Source organism: Corythoichthys intestinalis, chromosome 22, assembly GCF_030265065.1.
Source record: "Corythoichthys intestinalis isolate RoL2023-P3 chromosome 22, ASM3026506v1, whole genome shotgun sequence".
Taxonomy (NCBI): domain Eukaryota; kingdom Metazoa; phylum Chordata; class Actinopteri; order Syngnathiformes; family Syngnathidae; genus Corythoichthys; species Corythoichthys intestinalis.
In genome coordinates, this window is record NC_080416.1 from 19,180,751 (window position 1) to 19,208,155 (window position 27,405).

Sequence of the window (27,405 nt, forward strand, 5' to 3'; positions counted from 1 at the left end):
TGAATTAATTTGTTTTAAGTCTGTCACAATGCTGAAAACGGCTAAAATAGGCCAAAAATGCTGAATCCACAATTAAAAATAATCCTATTTAAACAGCTTTAATATCTATTGAGTGCTAATACGCCATCCAGCAGTTAAGATAGGGCCAGTTAGTCAGGAAAATGCATATTATATAAATATAGTCCAGAAAAAAAGGACAAACAAGTCCAAAGTCTTGGATAAAAGAAGGACAACGCAGTGGCCACGCAGAGGACACCGAAGGCTGAAAAAGGATTTCACAATGTTGAGCAGTGTAGTTTTATGCAGATTAAACACAAAAGAAAAAAAACACACAAGGCAATTGCTTTGAATATGCTGTGAAGTTTATTGCACATTCTTGTTTGGTCTAGCAAACGAGCCTTTTCCCACTTTTTCGACCAAACAAGTCAGGAAAATGGAAATGTCCAGGTCAGCTGATCTCAGGTCAGATGCTCACATGCCCATATGATGAATGAGATGTGAAGCACTGAGAAGTCAACATTGATCTTTTAATCTGTGATATAATCCGTGTTTTCATGTCAATCGCATGAATCTAAATCACTGCAGGGCCAATGGGGAAGGCGTGACTTCATGAGAGGTGTTTGGAATTTGTTTTGGGGCCGTGACGGAATTTTGTTTTTCCCCAAGGGAACAGTCCCTTTAAGGTATTGAGGCTTTGTAACTATGTCTGTCCTTCAATCCTCTAAATGAAGACAAAAACCCTTCCAGGTAAGTTTTTTTTTCTTCCCCCTTCCCTTCTTCATTTTCTCGTGACAATACCTGCATCATGCGTCAAATCTTCATTTTTGGCAAATCACAAATAAATTAAAACACAAACATTCATAGAAGACAATATGACATTTGAGGACGGGTATGAAGAAAAGCACATACAGTACAGAAACACCTCGCCATCCTTGTTAAAAGAACAAGAGAAACATTTGCATTTTTGTTTATCTCCAGTTTTTCTGACTTTTCTTGAAAAAAAAAATACAGTAGGCAGCTACCAATCACAGTTGACATGCAAATATAATACAACATAACCAGCTCAGTTAGTGTCTGTTAACTACCATTCTAAATCTATCACAAAAATGATTGGCTTGAAACCAGCAAACACTCAGTTTGGAGATATTTTGTGGTATAATATGAAGTCAATTTACAGTAATTCCGCACTTGCGAGCCAAGAGAGGACTATACAATCAACCCTGAAATGGAACTAGTTTACATGACCCACACTTTTCCCACACATACACGCATGTACTCACATTCTCACCTCTCCGTCTGCCTCTCGTCTCCTAAAAACAACACAGCAGGGGTATGCAACATGGGCCGAAATGCCAGTGGTTGGAGGAGGGGGGCCGAGCGGGAGATTTGACATCCTCCATCCTTTTGCTCTCAACCGCCCGTCTCTCTAATGACGCTTGGCGGAAATGTCAGCCCAATTAGCAGCTTTGCCTGACATTTAACTGGCACGTAGCAGATGTAACGCACGCGGAAGCCGAGCTGACAGGACGGACACATTTCAAATAGCTGACTGGCATGAGCACTTCCACGTCACCGAAGCGGTTCTGCACAGATTGAGGTCTGGTGCATTCTTCAATAACTTTACGTTTCAAATATTGTTGACGTCGGAATACCGATCAGCTTGCTGAAAATTCTCTGTACATTCTCACTGTTGAGTGATTAAGACTCTTGAGCAGTGTTGGGCACGTTACTTTAAAAAAATAATTAGTTATAGTTACTCACTACTTCTTCCAAAAAGTGAGTTAGTAACTGAATTACTCTATAGTAAAAGTAAGTAGTTACCAGGGAAAGTAACTATTTCCGTTACTTTAAAAAGAAGTTGTTGTATGTCAAAGAATTTGAAATTTTCTGAGCAGTATTCGAGTTAGTTGAATAGAGAAGAACAGACTGGTAGTTTTGTTATAGAACCTTGTAATATTTATTGAACCTCGCCAGCAACAGATTTATCCTACATTTGAAGTGCAAAAAAATTTTTGCCCCGGAACATAAATTACACTTTACATGCACGTTCTTTCCTTTAGTTTCGACCAACTTGAAATAGTGTTTATTAGGGTTGTTCCGATCATGTTTTTTGCTCCCGATCCGATCCCGATCGTTTAAGTTTGAGTATCTGCCGATCCCGACATTTCCCGATCCGATTGCTTTTTTTGCTCCCGATTCAATTCCAATCATTCCCGATAATTTTTCCCGATCATATACATTTTGGCAATGCATTAAGAAAAAAAATGAATAAAACTCGGACGAATATATACATTCAACATACAGTACATAAGTACTGTATTTGTTTATTATGACAATAAATCCTCAAGATGGCATTTACATTATTAACATTCTTTCTGTGAGAGGGATCCACAGATAGAAAGACTTGTGACTTTGTATATTGTGACTAAATATTGCTATTGAGCTTTCAGTAAATGATACTGCAGCCATTCAACCCAAATGCACGATGGGAAGCGGAACCATGACTGTGCGTAGTGCTACCAATTGCTGTATCTTCTCTGCGTTGGGAAATAACATAAGGTGTTAAGAAAAAGATCAATTACTACCTTGCTTCCCCACATTACTTCCCATGATATTACCAATCGTAGGGAGAAGGATTGTAAGGCTTTAGCCTATTTAAAAAAAGGCTCCAAAGGCAGCCAAAATTCACTCTACTCATTTTACGCTGCCTTTTTGTCTCTCTAAATGGGTAAAGCGGCGCCATTACAGATTAAGCGCGACAATGCGTGAGTGGGTCCTACAACGCATGCATTAATTGCGTTAAATATTTAACGTGATACATTTTTAAAAATTAATTACCCCGTTATCGGGATAAATTTGATAACCCTACCTTAAGCCTAAATTAGAGACTCTGGATGAGTGTAACATATTATGTCTGTAACGTTAAATACAATTAGAAAACGATTTAATTAAAATATATATATATATTAAAAAAATGCATGGCCGATATTTTTTTGCCGATTCCGATACTTTGAAAATGACGTGATCGGATCGGGACATCTCTAGTGTTTATATCTCCACCTCGTAAAGGACAAATTTTCCTCTGAATGCTCTGCCATCATATCCCCCTGCATCTGTTTTGCGTGTGTGTGTTTGTCGCACGCGCTGTTCCGCTTTGTGTGTGAAAACACCGGCTCTGACTTACGTGCGCTCTTAGGCTCGAGCGTTTACATCACAGAATGGGGGATCACGTGAGATTTGACAACAACGCAGCCATATTGGAAGCAGGTCTGGCTCGCGGGACATTAAACTTTAACTTGCCAGTTCGATAAAGAGACAAACTCGTTACTAAGGCGAAGAACAGATATGTGATCAAACTTAAGGATGTGAACAATGTTGACCCTTACGAGCAAGCCGAAGACAAATGGAGTAAAGATGTCGACAGGCTTCCACAATTACGCGAAATGGACATTCTGCTGTATTTATTGTTTGGTGTATGTTACTAAACTCATCAGTGATTCCGAAATTACAAATCGCTACAAAGCTACGAAACAGTTTTGCTGCGGATGGGTGCAGGACCTGCACATTATGACCATATCAAACGGCAACTCCATCGTTCTTGCAAAGGTAGGCTATGTGTGTTTACTATTTTCATTGCCATGAACCTGAACGCACCCCAAGTCTTGGATGACAAATAAACAGAGCAGAGTAGACTCGCTACGGCTGGTAGTTTCTTCAATTTATTCAAAGTAAGTAACGCCACGCTTTTGACCGTCAGTAACGGTAACGTTGGAAAAAATAATTAGTTAGATTACCCCGTTACTGAAAAAATAACGCCGTTATAGAACGGCGTTATTCCCAACACTGCTCTTGAGTGCGTTTAACTCATTCACTGCCACTGGCAGCTAATGAGTTTAATTGCCACATTCCATCTGCCCTGTCATACCCCAGTCTTTCCTGTCCTCCATCTTTGACGACTATCTCCATCAATGTCAGCCATGTTGCTTGTTGATTAAACACAACTGGACTGGTCACCATTAATCTAAGTGAACGTTTGGAGGCCACCATTTACTCACTGTCACGGAGTAGGGGACTAAAGGGTGATTTATGCTTCTGCGTAGCTGTGACGAGACCTACGCGGTTAACGCAGACCCTATTAACGACCCTACACCATAGCCTGACGTGCACCTCCCAAAAATCCTGACTACGCGTCACGTCACCGCTCAGAACGTCGTTTCCGGTTTAGCAACAACACCGTTTCCAAACATTTGAAAACGTCTTCTGTGTCGCCTACGCGTCAACATTTGTATTAACAACTTTTGTTGTTCAATATTGATTAGCTGCAGCAGCAAATACACACGTTCAATCTCCGTTGCCATTGCTGTCAATGACCGGCGTATAAACTAAAGGAATTCGACAAGAATACCCCAAAACCGTACAAAGACAAAGCCACACCCCTCTAGTGGCATGGCGGTGAATGGCGTACCGCAAGCAACATGTCACTTCTGCTCATTAATATTCACGACGTTAGCTACTGTTCCTAATGGAGGACACGCCACCGCTTGTCCACAATGGGAAATGAATGAAATCGTGTACGAAGGAGATGTTTACAATGCTAAACCTACCAATTCTCTCCGAAAATGATGTCCCTGGTGCCAAGTTCACTTGCAAAGATGTGGAAGTACATAAAAATGTTCAGTTAAAGTGGTGGCTTGAGTGTCGAGGGCTGAAAAAGACGAAAAAAACGAGCCGTCCTTAGCATAGCCTTAGCTTTTTTATCGAAACCTTTTTCTTACGGGACTAACAATTACATTCTCCTGTTCAACAAGTTATCCTTTACCACCAGCCCTGTCTTTCCTATATATTATATCCTCTGGTTAGCCTACGTCTCTGACAGTTCTTGGGGGTAATTTATATTTTGTGTAGCGATCGCAAATGCTACTCAGTGACAGCCAACGAACACTTTTAATTTTTCATGGATAACAAATCTTAATTCTACAATTTATTGACACTTCCCCTTTACTAAAGTTGTTTTTTTCTTTTACAACAGAAAAGGCAACAGTGGCAGTCAGATAGCCCACGATTTTAATTCTTTTTAGGTCATTCATTCTCAGACAGAAGAAGCACGGCACAACGTCACGCTAAAAAATAAGTTAAAAATATAAACATGGTTTACCTCTTTGTCCTCTGAACCCAACCCAACAAAACGTTTACTGCATATGAAATGTGAATGGATTCACCGAGCTAGTGTTAAAAGTCTGCGCAAGTTGATTCATTCTTCACATTTTTTTCCTCCCGAGTTTTTGGTTTCAGAAAATGTATGAAGAAAACATCCTTCATATGTCGTAATGTCAAGAGTCGTTTTTTTACAAGTTCCAAAAAAAGCAATGTGTGATCGGGATGTTTGTTTTTGAACGATTACCGGAGAAAAGTAGCAGAATTAACATTGTTTTTTATGCGAGGGCGGGTCTATAATGTCCAACTTCTGCTTTACTTCCGCTTTACGATGTGACGTCACGGTCTAAAAATAGCATGGAGCAACCCGTTCCATTGACGCAGAAGCATAAATCAGCCTTAGTCCACACTGCCTACACTGAGGTCAGGCGAGTGCACCAATAGTGCTGTCCTTCACTTTTCACATCCTGCCCTTTCTAAAATTTTTATCTTACAGAAAATTAAGAAAAATCAAAGCTGCAAAGCAGATGCCAACTCCGTATTTTCCTCAATTTTCCCCTCCAGGGGTTCCAATGATGCTTGCAAGTCAATGTTTTTATTCCTGTGCATCCATTAGGTTGCCAAAACAGGCTTCTTCCATCTTGAAACCCGCTGACATTTCCAAGAAGTGACCCCGCTGCGCTCTCCCGTTCTTTCGGTTTGCCCTCTCCCCGAAAACCCCTTGATGTCTCTCTCCGGGCAATCATGTGGTACTCTGGAGCGTACATTCATCGAAATGGCGAGCGCCCATCAGCATTTTAAGCCATGCAGGTACAGTAGATGTGTGTGCAGGTGTGTTCATAGCACAGATTTCCTGCTGGACTTTGGTTGTTTTTACACAAATCACACACAAACACACATATATTCCCTTAAAATGTTACTCTTAGTGTTTCACAGTTCCTATTTTTGTTTTAAAGGGCTGTGCCCCTTCTAAATCATGAGGTTCTCAGTCCTCAAAAGCGCACATCCAGATGATTGACTATCATTCTATGTATCATACAAAGTCACAGCCTAATGCAACATGTGACTTTTTTTCCTCCATTGGAAATCAATATCATCTACGCAACAGTGAGCTCTAAATTTAGCCACGAGAGACAAGAGACATTGGGCGAACTAGCATGGAGAGAGAGAGAGAGCACATCTCCATGTACATTACAATCTTCACGTTGCATCCAAGTATGGGCAACCGCAGTCGACAAGAAAAAGGGAAGGAAATGAAAGGAGCATAGAAGGCTGCGCGCTGCCCATCTATTAAACATTTACAGCTTCATTTATATGCAAATGAGCCCACAGCCACACGCAGACGACGAAGAGTAATGCCGGAAGGAAGGGGAAGGGAGCGAGGAGGGCAAAGAGAGCGCGACAAGAGAGGATGAGTCCGCTTCATTCAATTGGAAAAGTCCACACTGTCTCCAACTGCGTGTGCATGAGAAAAAAAAAACAAAAGAAAAGCAAAAAATGTGTTCCCAAATGTACTATACACACACCTCCCTCTCAGGCCTTTCCCAAAAGGAAAGAAATTCCCTGGGTGAGAGTGAGGGCAAGTCACTTCTGAGAAAATTGATGACGATGATGATCACTTGTCTGCGTATTAAAAACTACGCCACCGCTCCAATTAACACGCATACACGCACACACGAAGAAAGCTACAGCAAAAGGTGAGTGTGACAGATTGTTGAGTTAGCGCGGTGTGTCATTTTGCGTGTCGAGGTCAGGGGTCAGCGCTCAGCCGTCCGACACGGGCGGGGACACCCAGCCGTATTTCTCGTGGGTCTTCACCAAAGACTTGAAGGTGGCCTCGGCTTCTTTACGGCTGAAGGCCTTCTTGGACTTGCCTGCTTTCCGACATATGCGGCCCTGCATGGGAGAAAGGGAAAGACAGGAAATTAAAAATTGTTTCTGAAAAGAAAAATGCAGTTATAAGAACTATTCACACAATCATTGGCAACAATTATTGAAACACTGTAGAGGGGAAACGAATCCTCGAGTAACTCCAGTTTAAAAACTGATCCGAGTAATTTTATTCACCTCGAGTAATCGTTTAATTTTGACAGCTCTAAGCATCACGTTTTGCCCGGAATACTTTTAATGCGGGGCAACGCGCTGATGTCACGTGCGTAGAGGAAGAAGCAATTAAAAAAAAAAAAAAAAAAAACACTGCAGCCGACAGCCGCTACAAACGACGCAGACGTTGCTAAAATCTAGCCCACATGATGCTATGGTGGTAGCAAGTAGCGTCTGATGTGTCTCATACAGATCACATGTATGTTGAACTAGATGCGAAATGACAGAGTCAGCGGCGTTAGTAAACAGCCGCCATCTTAAAACAGTAGACTTCTAATCGCTAATAAATAAGAATAACGTTACTATCACTCGCTCACGTAACGTTAACCCTGCGGAGGGCTAGGTTTCTATTAATTATGACCACTGTCAATGCGTGGCTAACGTGTCTTACATACAGGCTTTATTTAATCTGTGAAAACATGGCGCTGTAGAGTGATGAGGGTGTAAAATAAAAACTTAATAATGCTGTCAATTTTAGCTCAGTAGTCATTGCTGGATAAAACACCATGTAGCACTGGTCCCTAATGTGCTCCAATACAGCAGGTATCATACATTTATTTTAAAAACTGCAAAAACTCAAAATCCTATCAGGACTTACAGTTCAGACTAATTTAAAACTTAACTAGAACTTAAAATAGCTTGACACAAATAGAAATTCAATTGAAACACGTGGGAAAAACACCTAACTTTTAAGTGATGTGTGTTATCAAGTGTAATGACATTTTTAAGTATAAATATATACACTCACCCGCCACTTTATTAGGTACACCTGTCCAACTGCTCGTTAACACTTAATTTCTAATCAGCCAATCACATGGCGGCAACTCAGTGCATTTAGGCATGTAGACATGGTTTAAGACAATCTCCTGCAGTTCAAACCAAGCATCAGTATGGGGAAGAAAGGTGATTTGAGTGACTTTGAACGTGGCATGGTCTTTGGTGCCAGAAGGGCTGGTCTGAGTATTTCAGAAACTGCTGATCTACTGGAATTTTCACACGAAACCATCTCTAGGGTTTACACAGAATGGTCCGAAAAAGAAAAAATATCCAGTGAGCGGCAGTTCTGTGGGCGGAAATGCCTTGTTGTTGCCAGAGGTCAGAGGAGAATGGCCAGACTGGTTTGAGCTGATAGAAAGGCAACAGTGACTCAAATAACCACCCGTTACAACCAAGGTAGGCAGAAGAGCATCTCTGAATGCACAGTACGTTGAACTTTGAGGCAGATGGGCTACAGCAGCAGAAGACCACGCCGGGTGCCACTCCTTTCAGCTAAGAACAGGAAACTGAGGCTACAATTTGCACAAGCTCATCGAAATTGGACAATAGAAGATTAGAAAAACGTTGCCTTGTCTGATGAGTCTCGATTTTTGCTGCGACATTCGGATGGTAGGATCAGAATTTGGCGTCAACAACATGAAAGCATGGATCCATCCTGCCTTGTATCAACGGTTCAGGCTGGTGGTGGTGGTGTATTGGTGTGGGGAATATTTTCTTGGCAATCTTTGGGCCCCTTGGTACCAATTGAGCATCGGTGAAACGCCACAGCCCACCTGAGTATTGTTGCTGACCATGTCCATCCCTTTATGACCACAATGTACCCAACTTCTGATGGCTACTTTCAGCAGGATAATGCGCCATGTCATAAAGCTTGAATCATCTCAGACTGGTTTCTTGAACATGACAATGAGTTCACCGTACTCAAATGGCCTCCACAGTCACCAGATCTCAATCCAATAGAGCATCTTTGGGATATGGTGGAATGGGAGATTCGCATCATGGATGTGCAGCCGACAAATCTGCACCAACTGTGTGATGCCATCATGTCAATATGGACCAAACTCTCTGAGGAATACTTCCAGCACCTTGTTGAATCTATGCCACGAAATGAACTATGCTGTTCATTTTAGGGCATTTACAGGTCATTTCGTGTTGAGTTTGAGTCACTGCCTATTCATTTGGGTGATTCCCAGGTCACGTCCTGTTCTGTAACTCAAACAGGAAGTGACCCATAAAATACCCCCAAATCAACAGGAAGTAACTGAAAATCAACAGGTAAATGATCTTAAATGGCCCAAAATTACCTCATTGCCTGGCATTAGCTGCCACTGACGGCCATAGACGTTCAATCCGTTTGAAGTGGTTGTATCTCCATACCGTCAGATCATCGTTATCGTGAGCTTTGTATCGCAAATCGTATCGTATCGTGAGGTACCAAGAGGTTCCCACTCCTACTAAAATGACTGAAAAACAGACGTCTTTGAACAGATTTTTTAACGGGGAAAAGGGAACCTGACGAGCCAGAAAATGAGCCTACAACCTCGAAGAAAACAAAATATGCTACCTCTCAATCACTAAAGATCCACGAACTGCGAGTGGATTCGTGACCCGTATATGAATAAATCGAGTGATTCGAGCATGTCTGTGCAACAGGAATATCAGATCGCAAATCACGACGACCGTAAACGTACAGTACATTTGAGACAACAACTCTACTGAGGTTCTGGATTAAAGTCATTTCGGAACATCCTGACATCGTTAGGAGAGCACTCAATACTGTGCTACAATTTCCAACATCGTATCTTTGTGTAGTGGGATTCTCTCACTCTCCCATTTCGGGACCATCTCGTCTCAACGAAACAAGTTCAAGCCTCCCACTGATTCAACAGGTGAGTTGTATTTTCCCTGCACTTAACACGACGGGGCTAAAAACAAATGTTATTTTATGTTTGCTATATTTTTCTGCCGCACACTGCCGGTGTTCTGACAAATGTGCCATGCGCGTAACGTTAAAAATGACCGCGAATGCAGCGATTCCAAAGTGCACATTACAAACTTTCTTTAAAGAAAGGAATATTAACTTACGTTTGCCATGTTAGCTGCACACAACAACTGCACGCAGCTCTCTCACTTAACGACTTCGCCGTGTCGTTAAGCATTAATTTACGCCATTTTCGTGTTGCACATGTGTATGTTTATGATGTAAATAGTTTTTAGCACCGTTGCATAACATTGAGAGTCCAACTGAATTTATAAGAGGGCTTTGTTTACCGCCACAAAAGCTTTGGGAGCAAAATTTTATAAGGGTGCAAAATTTGACAGAACACCGGTCCGTGAAAAAAAGGTAGGGGACCCCTGCTCTCTCTGATGGAAGGAGAGAAACTGTTTGCTCAGTAGAAGGTTGACTCTCACTAGGTATGAGGAAGTACAACAGACCTACGGGTGGCGTGCACTGTGTTGACATAAAAAAAAAAAAACACTATTTGTGTCACATTTTACGCCATGAAAATAGTATGTAAGGCCAAGATGTGATAGAATGTGAATGAAACATGAAAACAAAAATAGAAACTGTGTCAAATGAATCGAGTTTCCCGTAATTTTCGGACTACAAGTCGCATTTTTTTCATAGTTTGGCTGGGGGTGCGACTTATCGTCCCAAAATAAGGTAATTTCATTTTCCAACATCAAAAGCCAAAATTATTTGTTGTAAATTACGACTGTTTATTGGACTTGTGAGAAGATTCATGTTTTTTTTTAACATAATGACTTTGTGTACAAATTTGGCAATCATTTTGTGCAAGGTGTTTGATTAAATTTGATATCATTTGAGATGTAAACATGACAGATACTGCACGGTCAAGGTTAATGCAACAAAGCAGGTTTAATGTTGAACAATGTAGGATATATTCTTTCACATTTGAATGAAAAATTCTAAGATATGCGCATTGGGCCAGTCTTGGTTTAGTTGTCTGATGATGCTTGAGGCATAAATATAAGAATATAAATTTTGACCTGTGTAAGCCATCGAAATGAGAAGAAATTTGAAAGGAAATTCACTTAGGTTTTAGCTTGTTAGCTTAGATACATCGATTCTGAAGGTGGAAAAAAGTCTGGGTTTGTTTTCATGCACGTGTGAAACTCATAGGGTTCGGTACCTTTAGCAAGGTTAAGAACCACTGCTTTAAAGGGAACCTCGGACTAAAAGACTTGTAGGCTCTAATAAGCCACAAGTGTTCTCATATACTAAAATGTATTAATAGAAACAACAATAAATATTGCCATTGATTTAAAAATCTATAATATTTAGCACATGTTTTGACCTAGGGAGGGCGCCATGTTTTAAGCGCACAATGGATGCTCAAGATGATGACGTAGTTTGTCGCTCACTAGACGAACACTACCAGTCTTCTGCAATTCCTTCTACATGGCGAGACGTCCAACACATGCACACATCGGTTAAAAGCAGCGAGTACTAACTATTTGTGTTTTTATTAAGTCTTTGATTACCTTTTCATTGCCTCAAAATGCATTTTGCACCCTTATTTGATATGGTAATTACTACGTTTAAGCATAAACAGAGATTAGGATGGCCGAAAATGTCATTGCATATAATTGACTTTCAATGTATGAATTTAAAATTAAGACTTTGCCAGTAAAATGTTGTCTATGAATGTTGCAAAGCAATAAAAAAAAACAAAAATGAATGAAATGAACAAAAAAATATTTTTATAATAGGTCAAAATTATTTGTCAAACAGATCCTGTGACTAGCACCTTAGAGACGGGTCATTTGGTTTGCTTAGCCCCCCCCAAAAACTGAGGCCAGAAGAGGCGACAACAACTACTGAGGGAGAACCAAGGATTGAAGATGAAGACCATGAAACGCTGGAGAGCACCGCCAAAATGGTGAGCGGGGTTTCAATTTGCTCCACTAAAGACGTTAACCCTCAAAAATGAAACAAAAAAAAGGCTAATTTTCAATGTAATATTATAAATTTCCTGGCTAGAATATTAAGACAAAAAGGATGCGGCGTGTACATCTCCACTAGGTAAGCCTGTATGAACGAGCATGGGCTAAGCTACTATCCATATATCTTGGACTAAGTTAATTTTATCGCTGACACTGCGTTTTGGGGTCATCAACATTTTTGCCCCTCCCTGTCACAAAAGTCAAACTCCCCCTATGCGTTTAAGTATTTTCTTAAGACATCTTTAGTATGTTCTTTCTGTATGCATCTAAACAAAACAAGCTGAAAGCGCACGATAGTAGTTTGGGTGTCTAATTCGCCTCTTGTAGGACGTTTCGCCGTTGTAGCACATTTTGGCAGAACACCGTTTTGTCATACTCTCGTCTCATCTCATCCAGTCTTTCCTGTTCATTTTGCCTTTGTTGCTCGTTTTGTGAAATATCGACAGTGCTGTCATGCTCATTAATGTTTGTCTCGGGTTCAAATTGAAAGGGTTGAACTGATGACATGTTTATGTCGCTAGAGTCATACTCTGGAAGGCAGGCAGCCCTGCGACGTCAACAACAATGGCGGCCTACAAGTTAAACTAATTTCACAAATTGTATAAAAACGAAAACATCAAGAAGGGTTTTAATATGAAATTATTTTACCTCAAATAACATTTATCTTTTAAGAATTCTTTCTGTCTGGATCTTTTTAAAATTAATCGGATCAATGGAGTAAAATAATCACACAGTAAATATCTGAACTATTCCTTTTTTCCATTCAGTGTGAGTCAACAAAGGCACTCAGGAAAGAGATACAAGTAGAGAAAGCAATACAATGCAATGATATAAAAGACAATAATGCTTTGGTAAATCAAATACAATAGCTAATCATTTTTGCTTGACCTTGTCTGCATGCTGTAGTCTTTATAGCCACTGAAAACATTTTCAATGACACAATGTTCTTTAAACGGTTAAGTTGCATTGAATAAAAATTTCATGCACACAAAACAGTTGTGATGGACAAAAGCGGTGCATTGACTTTTTGTGTGGGAGGACAAATGTATCATCGTATGTCGCAGATGGAGCGAGTCACTTGATTGTGTGTGGATTATTTTATTTAAAAAAAAAGCTATCATCATCATAATCACCACGGAGTGTTGGCTAGACTGCACGATCGCTGTAAATCTGCCCACTGGTCATTCGGCTCGCATGATCGATGGCTGTGTTGTGTGTTTTCTACCTCTCAGTTTGTTTTATAACACTGCACCATTTCCCGCAGTCGCTTTATTGGCTGGGGGCTTTCTGCTCCAACTAATGAAACTGAAAATGTTTCTATGGCCAGCCTTTCTGCATGCGGCACTGCAGTTCAGATAAATACTGAGATAATATTGCTGACATTATTTTTATACTTGTGCACTTTGTGCCTTAATCCTCCTCTAGTATTGTGATTTACATTAGAAATAAACAGCATGAATGAGCCTTTATGGCATTAGTTTATAGCATGAATGCTTATTGCATTTTCCTGGGAGCAGTTCGTAAAGAAATGCTGTGGTTTAGGTGCTGTGCATATTCGTGATGAGAGAAAATGATGTTATATATGCTTAATAAGAAATCAGGGTTGGAAAATTCCATTCTAGCATGGCAATGAACAAGAAATGCGTGAATGAGGAGAATTCTTTGTTAGTCCGTCACAGCAAAATTGAAACTGCTGTTTAACATACTTTTTTGCAATCATTTTGTAACAACACCAGGAAACTGGGAAATGTGATTGCAAGAAGTTGTTGATGTAGGGATGCAACTATCGATTATTTTTCAGTACCGATTAATCGATGAACTAGTTAGTTCGAATGATCAACTAGTCGGATAAGGAACATTAAAATACCTGAGCTGAGCCTCAAACGGTATAAAAAAGATAAATAAATGAGGATCTAAGAACAAAAGAACAACTGACTAGCTTGCAAAGCAAAAGACCACTAGCTTGAATGCTATAAAATGCTAACGTTTGTAAAAAAAAAAATTTTTTTTACAATGCTCTTAACAAATGGTTCAAACTAGGGCTGTCAAAATTATCGCGTTAGCGGGCGGCAATTAATTTTTTAAATAATCACGTTAAAATATTTGACGCAATTAACGCACATGCCCCGCTCAAACAGATTAAAATGACAGAACAGTGCAATGTCCACTTGTTACTTGTGTTTTTTGGAGTTTTGTCGCCCTCTTCTGGCGCTTGGGTGCGACTGATTTTATGGGCACCCATGAGCATTGGGTAATTATTGACATCCACAATGGCGGGCTACTAGTTTATTTTTTGATTGAAAATTTTACAAATTTTATTAAAACGAAAAGATTAAGAGGGGTTTTAATATAAAATTACTATAACTTGTACTAAAATTTATCTTTTAAGAACTACAAGGCTATCCATGGATCGCTTTAACAGAATGTTAATAATGTTAATGCCATCTTGTTGATTTGTTATAATAAACAAATACAGTACTTATGTACCGTATGTTGAATGTAAGTATCCATCTTGTGTCTTATCTTTCCATTCCAACAATAATTTACAGAAAAATATGGCATATTTTATAGATGGTTTGAATTGCGATTAATTCCGATTAATTTTTAAGCTGCAATTAACTCGATTAAAAATTTTAATCGTTTGACAGCCCTAGTTCAAACACATATTTCCACAAAAAACGGCTAAATATACCAATAAAAAAAATTACAAAATGGATTTAAAAAATTAGCTCAAACAAAAACTTAGCCTATGTTGGTCATAACAGGGAGCAGCTGGATTCAGCCATGTGAAATGAGTTATGTCAAATTCACTTTTGCCCGTAGAGGGCAGCGTATCCACCCAAATCAATAAAACTAAATGCAAACACTTTCAAAACAAACCATTACAACGCCACTTTAATTAAACGAATATTCGAATTTGAATATTTTCACTAATCGAATTTCTCAATTAATCGTTGCAGCACCAGTTTGATGCATTTTTTATGACAACAAATTTGCTCAAATGACCTTTATTTACATACTATTAGAGGTAATATTTGTTCTATTTGACAGTTGTAAGGTCAAGGCTCTCAGGTTCTCCCACTCCAAACCCATCCTGTCGTAGCGAAATAAATCTTGCTTGGGTAACATCTTCGTATGGGCAAATAATAAAGAATGAAAATTAAAATCCATAGATTCCAAATTTACACCATATACTGGACTGTCTCAGGAAATTAGAATACACAATATTCTAATTTCCTGAGACAGTCAGGAAATTAGAATATTGTGTATCCTGTATATATACACAGGACTGTCTCAAAAAATTAGAATATTGTGTATTCTAATTTCCTGAGACAGTCCAGTATAATAGAGGAGTTCCAAAAAATGCATCGCGATTCGACACGTGACGATTCGATTACGATTCATTAAGGCTCATAAATGATTTTCCCTCATAACTTTATGACAGCCGCTCGTAGCAGAACGAAATTCAAGACACGTCTGCCGCCCGGACACCTTTAACGGATGCACGCACGTTATAATGGATGATGTCTGTAACTGAGTGAGAGATTTACTCTTTTTCAAAAGACTGGAAAATAAATTTGTGTATGAGACAGTCAGGCACAAAAGCGCGCTGGGTCGCGTTTCTGTTACGCACGTTATTTTTTAGAGCAAGAGGGGGAGATAGTTCGTTGCTCCTCGTCTTTCAGATGTCCAGCTGTAGTTTCAAGTCATGTCAATCAAAAAATGTCCTGAGTGTGTTGCTAAGACCCGTGTGCGTCTACAAGAGGTGAGTACACGGACTCTCTTGTACTTTTTTTGTGTTTGAGGTGTTAATAGTTAGCTCCGAGCGCTAAGCTAATTAGATAATTCGCTAACGTACATTTCATATGCAGATCGTGTAAAACCATGATTAAGTACAGCGGTAACACTTCAAACAAGCGAAATAGTACAGAAATCTGTGAAAACAAAGTACATTTGTTAAAAGAAGGCTTATTTGTGAAGACACTTTGTTTCCAGAAAATGTGGAATTCATTCCACCTGCGTAAATGTTATTGTATTGTTGAGTGATATAAGTACTCCCTTTAAAACAGGTAATGTTTTTGCACTTTCTTGTAAAAATAAATAAATAAAAAAGCAGCTTAAGAGCAGGTTTTTGTTGTATGGGCATGTTTCCATCGTTCCTGTTGAATCATTAGGATATTTAAAATAAATAATGGACAAACATTTGTTTGTCTACTATATCAATTAGTAGGGGTGTAATGGTACACAAAATTCTCGGTTTGGTACGTACCTCGGTTTTGAGGTCACAGTTCGGTTCATTTTTGGTACAGTAAGAAAACAAAATGCAAAATATAACGTGCTAGTTGTTTATTACACACCTTTGTGCTTTCAACAATAGGAACATTAGCCTATACAAAGCTAGAATTCTGCTCAAAAAATAGCGGGTATTTAAAGATAATCCAACAACAATTTCCCTTTCAGACCCCACGTATTGGTCAGCTTTCTTTCTGAAAGAAAGAAGAAAAAATAAGTCCTGTGCTAAAGAGAAAAGCAATCCCAATAACAAAGATTTTAACATGTATTTTACTAATGAAATGCCTCAATGAATCATTTTTTCTCCTTATGAATGGTTTTCAAAAGCTTTATTGGTGGATTTTCTCAAGTTAAAGCGCCACACAGAAATGAATAAATTTGATTGTGTAAGCAGGATCTGTGTATTATTCTTATTATTTAATTACAGGGTTAATTACATTTCAATTTATTTTATTTAAATGGGCTATTATTTATTTTATTATGTGTTTATATTTTACAAATGTGATGTAGTATTCATTTATATTGTATATTTTATGTTGTATAACTTTAGTTCCTATGTGAATATTAGTTCCTACTTGTTTTGTTGTGGTAGGAGGGTTTTGTATTGAACACGGGGGCGTGTTGGTTATTATTATAGCAGAGAAGACGACAGTAAATCAACATAGACAGGTCAACTGTGCCCCGATCTACCACTCAAGAGATCTGATGGACTCAAAAGTAGGTTACGATTCCATATTAGTTTGAAAGTCGAATGGATCCACCATATTTTTACATGAGTGACTTCCGGTCTGCCCGATCCTAGCTACCGGTAGTAGTATTGACGCAGGAGGGTCGCGTCTCGCGTCAAATAATAAACTCTGCCGTTCTTTTCCCATGTGTTGTGTTGAGCCGCTTCTGGGACGCGTCTAACACCCGGCCGCACTGCGACTGGTGTGCATGGGCTGATTGACTTTAACGCCCGCGTTTCACCGCGTTCTCGCGGCGGCCACTTTGTCGCGCCGTTGATGTTTCTGGGTTATACTGTCCTACCGTGTTGGTCCTCATTATAGTAGAGAAGACGGAGTAAATATAATCTACACAAAGAAACTGTAACCCGACCGACTCAGAGATGTCAGAAACTCTTTCAGTACGCTTCTGTTCTGAACCGATTACCACGTACCGAAACAGTTCAATACAAATACATGTACCGTTACACCCTTATTAATTAGTAATGTACGATGCATCGATAATCGTGACAATCGTGATAATCGTTCAAGAATTGGATCGTAGCCCCCTGAATCGTAATCGAATCGAATCGTAGGGTGCCTAAGATGGCCAACCCCAAGTATATAAGGTGCAAGCCCAGTTACACTTTTAACCCCCCGTATAAAGACGACACACTGTGCCTTCCAATTTTTGTCCTCCTTCTTCAAATGATTGAGAAATCAATCCCTTTCAACCAATGCCCATTGTGAACTCCAACTGATATTCTTTGCACTCAACACTTTGTGAGAGGACAATGACGTGCACTAATGGGGCTGTTATGTCACAATGTTGCAGACGTGCTTGCTCGCTCGCCACCGGACACAGAGGACGGGTTCACGTCATCTGATTTGCCATGCATATCTTCCACACCACATACGGTTGCTCTCGCCACCTCAAAATGGCGCCCATCGCCTTACTGATGTACCTCATTATTGCCGACTATTGTTCAAGACTTTGCTGCCATGGCGATGCAATGGCAAGGAACATAACTCACTTTTATTGAAAGTTTTTTTTCTTCAAAACGAGGCACCCCCGTCTGTCATTGCTGCGTTTTCTTATTTGTGAGCATGTGGGAGGGCTAGTGAATCTGTCGACCTTACATAAAGTCTGTGACCCGAGCCTGAAACATGTAAATTGAGTATTCATTAGCCACATCATGCTCTCAAGCACCAACAAGGGGGAAGAAAAAAAGCTAGCTAGTATCGTTAGATGCAATGAAAGTGAAAATATCCGCTTGAGGGAGAAAATTAGAGTGAGAGCATGAGCGCCCGGGGCCGAGGCAGTCCCATGTCAGTGTCTATTTGCGCAAAGCGCTCCCTTGCAGAGGGGACACACTTGTGCAGAGTGACTGGAGGCTAATTGTATGAATGGGAATCAGTCAATGGACGGAACAGGACAGGCATGGCGAGGCCCTGTCGCATGTTGGGAATCGGCATTGGGGGACCGGAGGCGGCGTGTTGCATAACACAAACATGTGCTTCAAGAGGGCAGGGTAGACAAACAAGAGATCAATAATGGCCTTATCAGACCACTGATAGTTGGGGTCATTAGAGGATAAAATCATGTTGTGAAAAAACAAGTTTGCTCCTAACTTTCAGTGGTCTGTCATGACCAGGAATAAAAATTTGCATCCAGATAGTACTGAACGCACTTACCGTAATTTTTGCACAAAAGGCACCCCTGAATATAAGCCGCCACCTACCAAATTTGACACTAAAACGGCATTTGTTCATAGATAAGCCGCACTGGACTATAAGCCGCAGCTGCCCTTACTGTATCATGGCATATTCACGCAAGATATTAACTGGTAACACTTTATTTGACAGTGGCATCATACGACTAGCATAAGACCAAATGAAACAAATGAACCATCATGAACCAATCAAATGCTTTGAACCAGTTGGCTGCTAAGCTTCATTGCTTCCAGAAGCTTCATTTGGACATCACAGTCAACCTCTGCTGCCACCTGCTGTCAACACTGTTGTTGTTCAACATGCCTCCTAGCATTCACTGCGGCGCTACAGATGGAAATAACGATAAAATTCATGTTCTGTGCTTTTTATTTCTTCAGTAACTGTTACAGTTGTTTCATTAATTGCTAGTTATGGTATTTGGTAACACTGTATTTGACAGTGGAGCCATAAGACTGTCATTATACAATCATAATTATGACATGACACTGTTATGAGCATTAATGAATACTTAGAAAAGATGTCACTTAGTGTTATCTGGCAAATTATCTCACTTTTGAATGGATGTAAAAGAGCAGTTAGTGAGATAATTTGTCGGCTGAGGCTTAATGACATCTGTCATAAGCATTCAGTAATGCCCATGATAGTGCCATGTCAAAATTATGACAGACGTTTGACAGTTTTATGACCCCGCTGTCAAATAAAGTGTTACATGCAGTGAGACAAATAAGTATTTAGTCAACCACCAATTGTGCAAGTTCTCCTACTTGAAAAGATTAGAGAGGCCTGTAATTATCAACATGGTTAAACCTCAACCATGAGAGACAGAATGTGTGTGTGTGGGGGGGGGGGGCAGAAAATCACATTGTTTGATTTGTAAAGAACTTGTTTCCAAATTAGAGTGGAACATAAGTGTTTGGTCACCTACAAACAAGCAAGATTTCTGGCTGTCAAAGAGGTCTAACTTCTTCTAATGAGGTCTAACGAGGTTCCACTCGTTACCTGTATTAATGGCACCTGTTTTAACTCATTATCTGTATAAAAGACACCTGTCCATAACCTCAGTCAGTCACACTCCAAACTCCACTATGGCCAAGACCAAAGAGCTGTCGAGGGACACCAGAGACAAACTTGTAGACCTGCACCAGGCTGGGAAAACTGAATCTGCAATAGGTACAACACTTGGTGTAAAGAAATCAACTGTGGGAGCAATTATTAGAAAATGGAAGACATACAAGAGAACTGATAATCTCCCTCGATCTGGGGCTCCATGCAAGATCTCACGCCGTGGCGTCAAAATGATAACAAGAATGGTGAGCAAAAATCCCAGAACCACACGGGGGGACCTAGTAAATTACCTACAGAGAGCTGGGACCACAGTAACAAAGGCTACTATCAGTAACACAATGCGTCGCAGGGGGACTCAAATCCTGCACTGCCAGACGTGTCCCCCTGCTGAAGCCAGTACACGTCCAGGCCCGTCTGCGGTTCGCTAGAGAGCATTTGGATGATCCAGAAGAAGACTGGGAGAATGTCTAATAGTCAGATGAAACCAAATTAGAACTTTTTGTTAGAAACACAGGTTCTCGTGTTTGGAGGAAAAAGTATACTGAATTGCATCCGAAGAACACCATACCCACTGTGAAGCACGGGGGTGGAAACATCATGCTTTGGGGCTGTTTTTCTGCAAAGGGACCAGGACGACTGATCTGTGTAAAGAAAAGAATGAATGGGCCCATGTATCGAGAGATTTTGAGTGAACATCTCCTTCCATCAGCAAGGGCATTGAAGATGAGACATGGCTGGGTCTTTCAGCATGACAATGATCCTAAACACACAGCCAGGGCAACAAAGGAATGGCTTCGTAAGAAGCATTTCAAGGTCCTGGAGTGGCCTAGCCAGTCTCCAGATCTCAACCCCATAGAAAATCTGTGGAGGGAGTTGAAAGTCCGTGTTGCCCAACGACAGCCCCAAAACATCACTGCTCTAGTGGAGATCTGCATGGAGGAATGGGCCAAAATACCAGCAACAGTGTGTGAAAAGCTTGTGAAGAGTTACAGAAAACGTTTGGCCTGCGTTATTGCCAACAAAGGGTACAAAACAAAGTATTTAGATGAACTTTTGGTATCGACCAAATACTTATTTTCCACTATGATTTGCAAATAAATTATTTAAAAATCAAACAATGGGATTTTCAGTTTTTTTTTCCACATTTTGTCTCTCATGGTTGAGGTTTAACCATGTTGACAATTACATGCCTCTCAAATATTTCAAGTAGGAGAACTTGCACAACTGGTGGTTGACTAAATACTTATTTGCCCCACTGTATTAACCCAAATAAATCAACAAATAAGCTGCACTGGACTATAAAATGCAGGCTTCAAAATGAAGGAAAAAAAGGAGCGGTTTATAGTCTGAAAATTGTGGTATATGCCACTGTTATCATTAACTAGACGTTTCATCAAAGTACTGATGATGTCATAATGCCCGAGTGGGATGTCAAGGGTTAAAAAAAAAAAAAATAAATAAAAAAAGACAAGAAAATATTTGATCATGTTGCAATATGGAAAATGGCCACTAGATACGAGACGTTACAAGGCAGGCCTATCTCAAAAGGTCAAAGAATCTTCTTTGGGAGGAAAACTTTGCAGCGAAAATGTGTGATTTGAGATAAGCACTGACAGACTGGTCCAAATCAGGCCTGAGTTGCTGAGTGGAGTTTGCATGTCCACCCGTGCTTGCGTGGGTAGTTTGGATTCCCCACCACATTCCAAAAACATGCCTGTTAAGGTCATTGAAGACCAATTTGCCCACTGGTGTGAATATGAGTGTGAATGCTTGTCTCTCGCGATGTGCCTGGCGTAAAGTCAACCAGGATAGGCTTGATCTATAGAAAAGAGATGAATGGGCTGTTGTACAAAAATGATAGTTTTTTTCTTCTTACGACACCTTTCATGACACATTTCTCTTTGTGAAAAAAAAAAAGAATGTGTGAGCTGGTTATATGGATGGATAAATAGAATGCCTGTGTATTATTTCAATTTAAGTTTTGCTAAAATATTACAGCATGTTATGGATCTGAACTTTAGAAACAAACTTGTTTAGTCCAGGGTGCACATTGACTCAAAATGAGACTCAAATTTATGGCCTCAAGTACAGAAAACATCAAATCAGCAAATTGTTTTATTTGACTAACATAATTATCTCATTTTACTTGTGTTTATTTTGTAGGAGCTGGAAGGGATTCATGACATTTCACTAGGTAATTAGGAACATTTGAATAAAAAAACGTATTAGATATAAAAGTAATTTGAGTTAAGATCTAGGTCACGAATAACTCATTTCAAAGCAACACAAAAATTCACCCCTGCTGTTGTGTAGACATTGCACAACTTAATTCTGCTGCTGCCAACATTTTATAATAAACCATGTACGCTATTTGTCTGTCTTCCAAGAGCGGCATAACCAGAGAAAAGGATGAGAAAGAAAAGATTCAAACCTATGACCTACATACTGAATACGCTCGCCGTGTGTGTTGACTTTCATCTCGGCAGATATAACACCACCCACCCTAAAAATAGAGCTTCTTGATGAGAAACATCAACACACGAGTCAAAAAAGGCCATCCGCCAAGGATGCATAAATACATTCTGTGTATTTAGGATTTACATGGCTCCCAGCATGTGAGAAATGATCTGCTTGGGAAAATGCAGCACATGCAAACACTGTAAGTGAAGACACGAAGGTCCACGTTAATCAATACTGCTTCCATTAGATACAAGGAGACACTGCAGCACAAATTAGTGAGGGGTGCAGTCGTATATCTGCCACACGCACGAGCTATCTCATCTCAAATATAGATGGTTCATGAACTGAAAAAAAAAGCGCAACATTGTGGGGGTTATGTGGAGGACATTCTGGTGTCCATTAAGTGTAGTCTCATTGAGCAATATCAAACAGATTCTGACTGATTTTGAATTTCAACAATATCAGCCATCTCTAGATTATATCATGGAGTGCATTTGAGGTTGCAGCCATCTCCATCGGAAGCAAAGGGATGCCACACAACACAGAGTGGGCTGGGATTTGACGGGATTACATAATCTAGTTGATCTAAATCACACAGGTCTGGAATTGTGGCACCCCCGCTGCCTGCATTTCCATCCCCTGGTGGTCTCATTATTATTATTACTTCGTAAATGTGCAAGGGGGGAAAGGACACATATTGCGAGCCTGCGTGACTTTCATTGGGCGGCTCTGCGGGTCTTTGTTGCCACAGGATGCTGACTGATGAAAAGCAATCAAACAAGGACTGCAGAGAGGCATTGAAGAGGGAGGGAGCGTGAATTGAAATGGTTGCCATAAAGAAACATCCATCATTTACTGTATATATGGTGCTTCTCCTCATTAGAGTCGTGGGAGAGCTGAATCCCATCCCATCTGATTTAGGGGGAAAAACAATTGGTCCATATCTGCTATCAGACAGTGACTAAGAGTTACACTCACATTCAAATCCATGTTTTATTTTAACAATCCTATTTTTGAAAAGTGTGTGGAAAGCGCAGAGAAAACCCACACAGGCACATGTAGAATGTGCAAAGTCCACACAAATGATGGGTTAAGATTTGGACACAGAACCTCCTGCTACCCTTTCCCTCTCAGCTTCATCATTTTGTCAGATATTTATTCCATGCTGCCGTCCATTGTCCCAGTGTCTTGGAGCTGAAAATCAACTAATATGACTTTTAGACATACTAATAGAAAAAACAATTAGACTGTTGGGAAGAATCCTTGCGTCGCCTAAACCACTACAGTTCTTCTCAGGAAAAAAGACAACAACTACTGTTTGCGTTCCCAAACACGGCTTTGTTCGTGTAAATATACAATTTACTGAGATCATACAGAGTTGTAAACTCTTACATAAGACCAAAAGAACCCGAAAATCATATTCAACTGCCCGCGACTCTCCCATGTAACACTTATTTCCATGGCTCACAAATCTCCTCCAGCAACATTACAGAAACTAATTTGAAAAAAAGTAAGCCTAAACAAATGTATCCAAACCTCACTAATTTCTCTCGTTATTTTTTAAAAACTATCCACTCTGTATAAGAAGCAGTTTCAATATGAGGACTTTTACCACACAGACATTTTGACCATTTAAGACTGTTGAGTTATATTGACAATTCAAATTGACCCTGAAATTAAACATATTTGGACATACAGGGGTACTGCCCGACAAAGACGATAATGATAGTGGAGCTTTGAAATGCACCCTTCATTTGTTAACATTTCATCTGATCTCCACATGAAATGCAAAATAAAGAGTTCAAATATTGTAAACTGTTTAGATTAGCTGATATTGTCCTTCCACTGCAAGGAAATCATTGTGAATGATTGATAGTGGCAGTAGATTGCCATGTTTTTTGTTGCCATTTTACATACCTCAAATTTACCACTAAGGGGTTGCTCCTATAGTATAAAAAAAGGTTTATTAGAGTGTTGTTCATATAGAAACCCATGTAAGCCTGGGAAGTTCCACAGATTAAAACAATCGGTGAGGCATACTGATTGTGCTGCTCCCTGTTCTGCTCTATCCAACACTATTTCCCAGCAGAGCCGAGAACGAAAAGTGGTATTTGCCATGTGGCAAAATGGGATTTTTTTTGCCATGTGGCATTTTTTTGCTATGCGGCAAATTTGATTTTGCCATGTGGCAAAAAGGATTTGGCCATGTGTCTTTTTTGCCATGTGTCAAAATGGATTTTGTTTTGTGGCATTTTGTTTGACATGTGATGAAATAGATTTTGCCATGTGGCATTTTTTTTGCAATGTGGCAAAATGGGTTCTGCAATGTGGCATCTTCCTACTATGCGGTATTTTTTTTTTCCATGTACCAAAATTGATTTTGCTATGTGGCTTTTTTTTTGCCATGTGGCATTTTTTTGCCATGTGGCATTTTTCTGCCATGCGGTTTTTGGTATGTAGCAAAATGGATTTATGTTTGTGGCACATTTTTTTTGGGCATGTGGCCAAAATGGATTTTGGTTTGTGGCATTTTTTTGGCCAAATGGCAAAAAAAAAAAAAAAAAAAAAATGCCACAGGACAAAATCTATTTTTGACACATGGCCAAAAACATGCCACGTGGCAAAAAAAAAAAAAAAAAAAGACACATGGTAAAATTGATTTTGATTTGTGGCATTTGTTTTTTGGCCATGTGGCCAAAATGGATTTTGGTTTGTGGAATTTTTTTTTTGGCCATATGGCAAAAAAAATGCCACATGGCAAAATCTATTTTGCCACATGACAAAAAAATGCCATATGGCAAGTTTTGCCACATGGCAAAAACAAATTCCTCAAACCAAAATCCATTTTGCCATATACCAAAAAAAATGCCACGTGGCAAAATCCATTTTGTCACATGGTAAAAAATGCCACATGGGAAAATCAATTTTGGTACATGGCAAAAAAATGCCACATGGTAAAAAAAAAAAAAAAAAAAAAAAAGCCAGCTGCTCTCTCCTATTTCATCATAATGAAAAAATGCATGATGCAGTCACACCAATATGAAAACTAAGAATTAAATTCTAATACAGACGTGGGAACCCTGTAACAACTGCACCCAGTTTTCCCAGTTAACAGAGACATTTGACATCTATAGCCGTCATTGGCAATAAACCAAGTTTCATATAAGGTCAGCATGGAAATTGCTCAGATATACTGATATAGCGGTGAAATAATATTTGCGCCCTTATATTCCTTGTTTGCAGCGGTACAAACTGTCAGGACGGCGACGTCGTCTCACCTGTCCTTTTACGAGGCTGGCCGCAAACTGCCTCATGACCGCTTCCACCGTGTAGGCGCTGGACCATCCGCGGGGAGTCAGCAGCTCCATGCAAATTGCGCCTCCGTCCAACACGTAGCCGTTCTCCAAGCGGGGCGTCAGCACCCGCATGAAGGGCGGCGAGAAGGGAAAGTTGTCGGGGAAGGTGACGTTGAGCAGGATGAAGTCGGTGCTCGTCTCCTTCATGTCCTGCCACAGCGCCGAGTCCTTGTCCACCTGGTGCAGCTTGACGTTCCAGTCGAACAGGTTGTCCTCCACCAGCTCTACTGTGATGAAGTTGTCTCCTAACCTCCGTATCTCCTGAAGCTCCTTCATCAGCCTGCGCGTCCGCACTTGGGTGCAGTGATGCCGGTGAGGGGCGAGCGGAGGTAGGGAGGAGGCCCCGGTGCTTTTATTCCCGCCTCCTCCGCTTTGCTGCTGCTGTTTCTCCTTGGCATCCTTGCCTGGCTTCTCCTTGTCCTTGCCGTGCTGGTCCAGCTTCCTGGCCTTAATCTCCGGGGTGCTAAGGATATTGGTTTCGTTGGCCGTCTGACAGTGTTTGTTGTTTTTCTGGTTGCCTTTGGTGCCCTTTAAAGAGCCCTGGTGGTGTTTGGGGTCCTCTGTGTCTCGGTCGTGCAGGCGGATCAGACCGATTTTCCGCAGTAGAGTGGCCATAATTTACTTTACCGAGCTGGTTTGGAAATCGCCGCCGATCCCCCCCTGCAGAGGGTCGAGATTGCACCCTTTCCGAGTTCACCTTGCTTGCACCACTTTCACTGCAACCTTCTGGGGTGATTACAGCCCACGATCCTGCGCCTTTCCTCTCAGTGCATCATCCCAGCACGGCGTGACTACATATAGAAATCGGGACACAAATAAAAAGCATCTTCAAAAGACAACAATTTCAAACACGTTTTGTCTGGAATTTAACCCAATTCCTTCCCCTCCCCAAAACGATCGTAGCCGCAGTCCCGATGATGTGTTACAAGATGAATTTACAAAGAAACACTGCACGTCATGGCATAGAAATCAGCAAATGAGTACCAAAATGGTCCCAAAAGCATTCAATGACACGTATAATATTATCATAATAAAAAAGATGAGAACATCTAACACCTGCATCGTGTAGACGAGTGTCCCCCTTTTACGTTATCTCCCCAGTAAACCAAACCTAAGCATAAAGTCGCTTACCCAATGCGTAAAATCCGCAGTATCTTCCGCTGGTAAATGCCACGACACGTAAAAAAGACAATCCAGAAGATCCACAAAAGCTGCTACCGCGATGAGCTGCAGGAGTTATTAGTGCGTGTCTTTGTGCGTCTTCTTATGTGCGAATGTGTGCAGCTGCAGCAGGACTCGTAATGCAGTGGAGGACGAGTAAGCAGAAGCACTTATGCGCTCAGCCCACATGCCCTCACCCTGAAAGACGCATTTCAAAGTAAAACTCGTCACGGGCTGTGACGATATATTTTGCATCGAATACATTTCACGCCAATTATAATGCGCCAAATCACATGAAATGTGCATAACCCGTGCATTTGTAGAATGTAGGTATTTCATCCACGAGAGAAACAACGCTCATTTGGAAAAGAATCGCATTTCTTCAACATGCCTGATATTGTAATTTGAAACGACAAAGAATATAAAAGTCATGATTCGTTGTGTATTAATACACTTTATTACGTTTAATGCAACGTTGTGACGTAGTGGGGAACGAAGCCTTTATTGCGAAGGGAGCGTCGTCATTTCCATTTCAGAAATTGCTAGTAGATATGTTCTCGTGATACAATGTGTATCTTCTCTACAAAAACACCATTATTTTATTATTATTTACTATTTTATTAATCTCA

The 27,405-nt window shown here is 40.4% G+C and overlaps 1 protein-coding gene across 1 annotated transcript; it reads right to left on the reverse strand.

Moving 5' to 3' along the window:
- Positions 1 to 311: 311 nt before the first annotated feature.
- ube2ql1 (ubiquitin conjugating enzyme E2 QL1) lies at positions 312 to 26,933 on the reverse strand. Its single transcript, XM_057827942.1, has 3 exons — positions 26,747 to 26,933; positions 25,538 to 26,406; positions 312 to 7,050 (listed from the first exon to the last, which is right to left on the reverse strand). The coding sequence occupies exons 2-3, from the start codon at positions 26,228 to 26,230 to the stop codon at positions 6,919 to 6,921; spliced, it is 825 nt and encodes a 274-aa protein (XP_057683925.1). The 5' UTR covers positions 26,231 to 26,406; positions 26,747 to 26,933; the 3' UTR covers positions 312 to 6,918.
- Between the last annotated feature and the right edge of the window lie 472 nt (positions 26,934 to 27,405).

Coding starts and splice junctions, on each gene's coding strand:
- ube2ql1 (XM_057827942.1), bottom strand. CDS start 26,230: ATGGCCACTCTACTGCGGAAAATCGGTCTGATCCGCCTGCACGACCGA. Junction 7,051..25,537: donor CCAGCCTCGTAAAAGGACAG/GTGAGACGACGT, acceptor TCTCCCATGCAG/GGCCGCATATGTCGGAAAGC.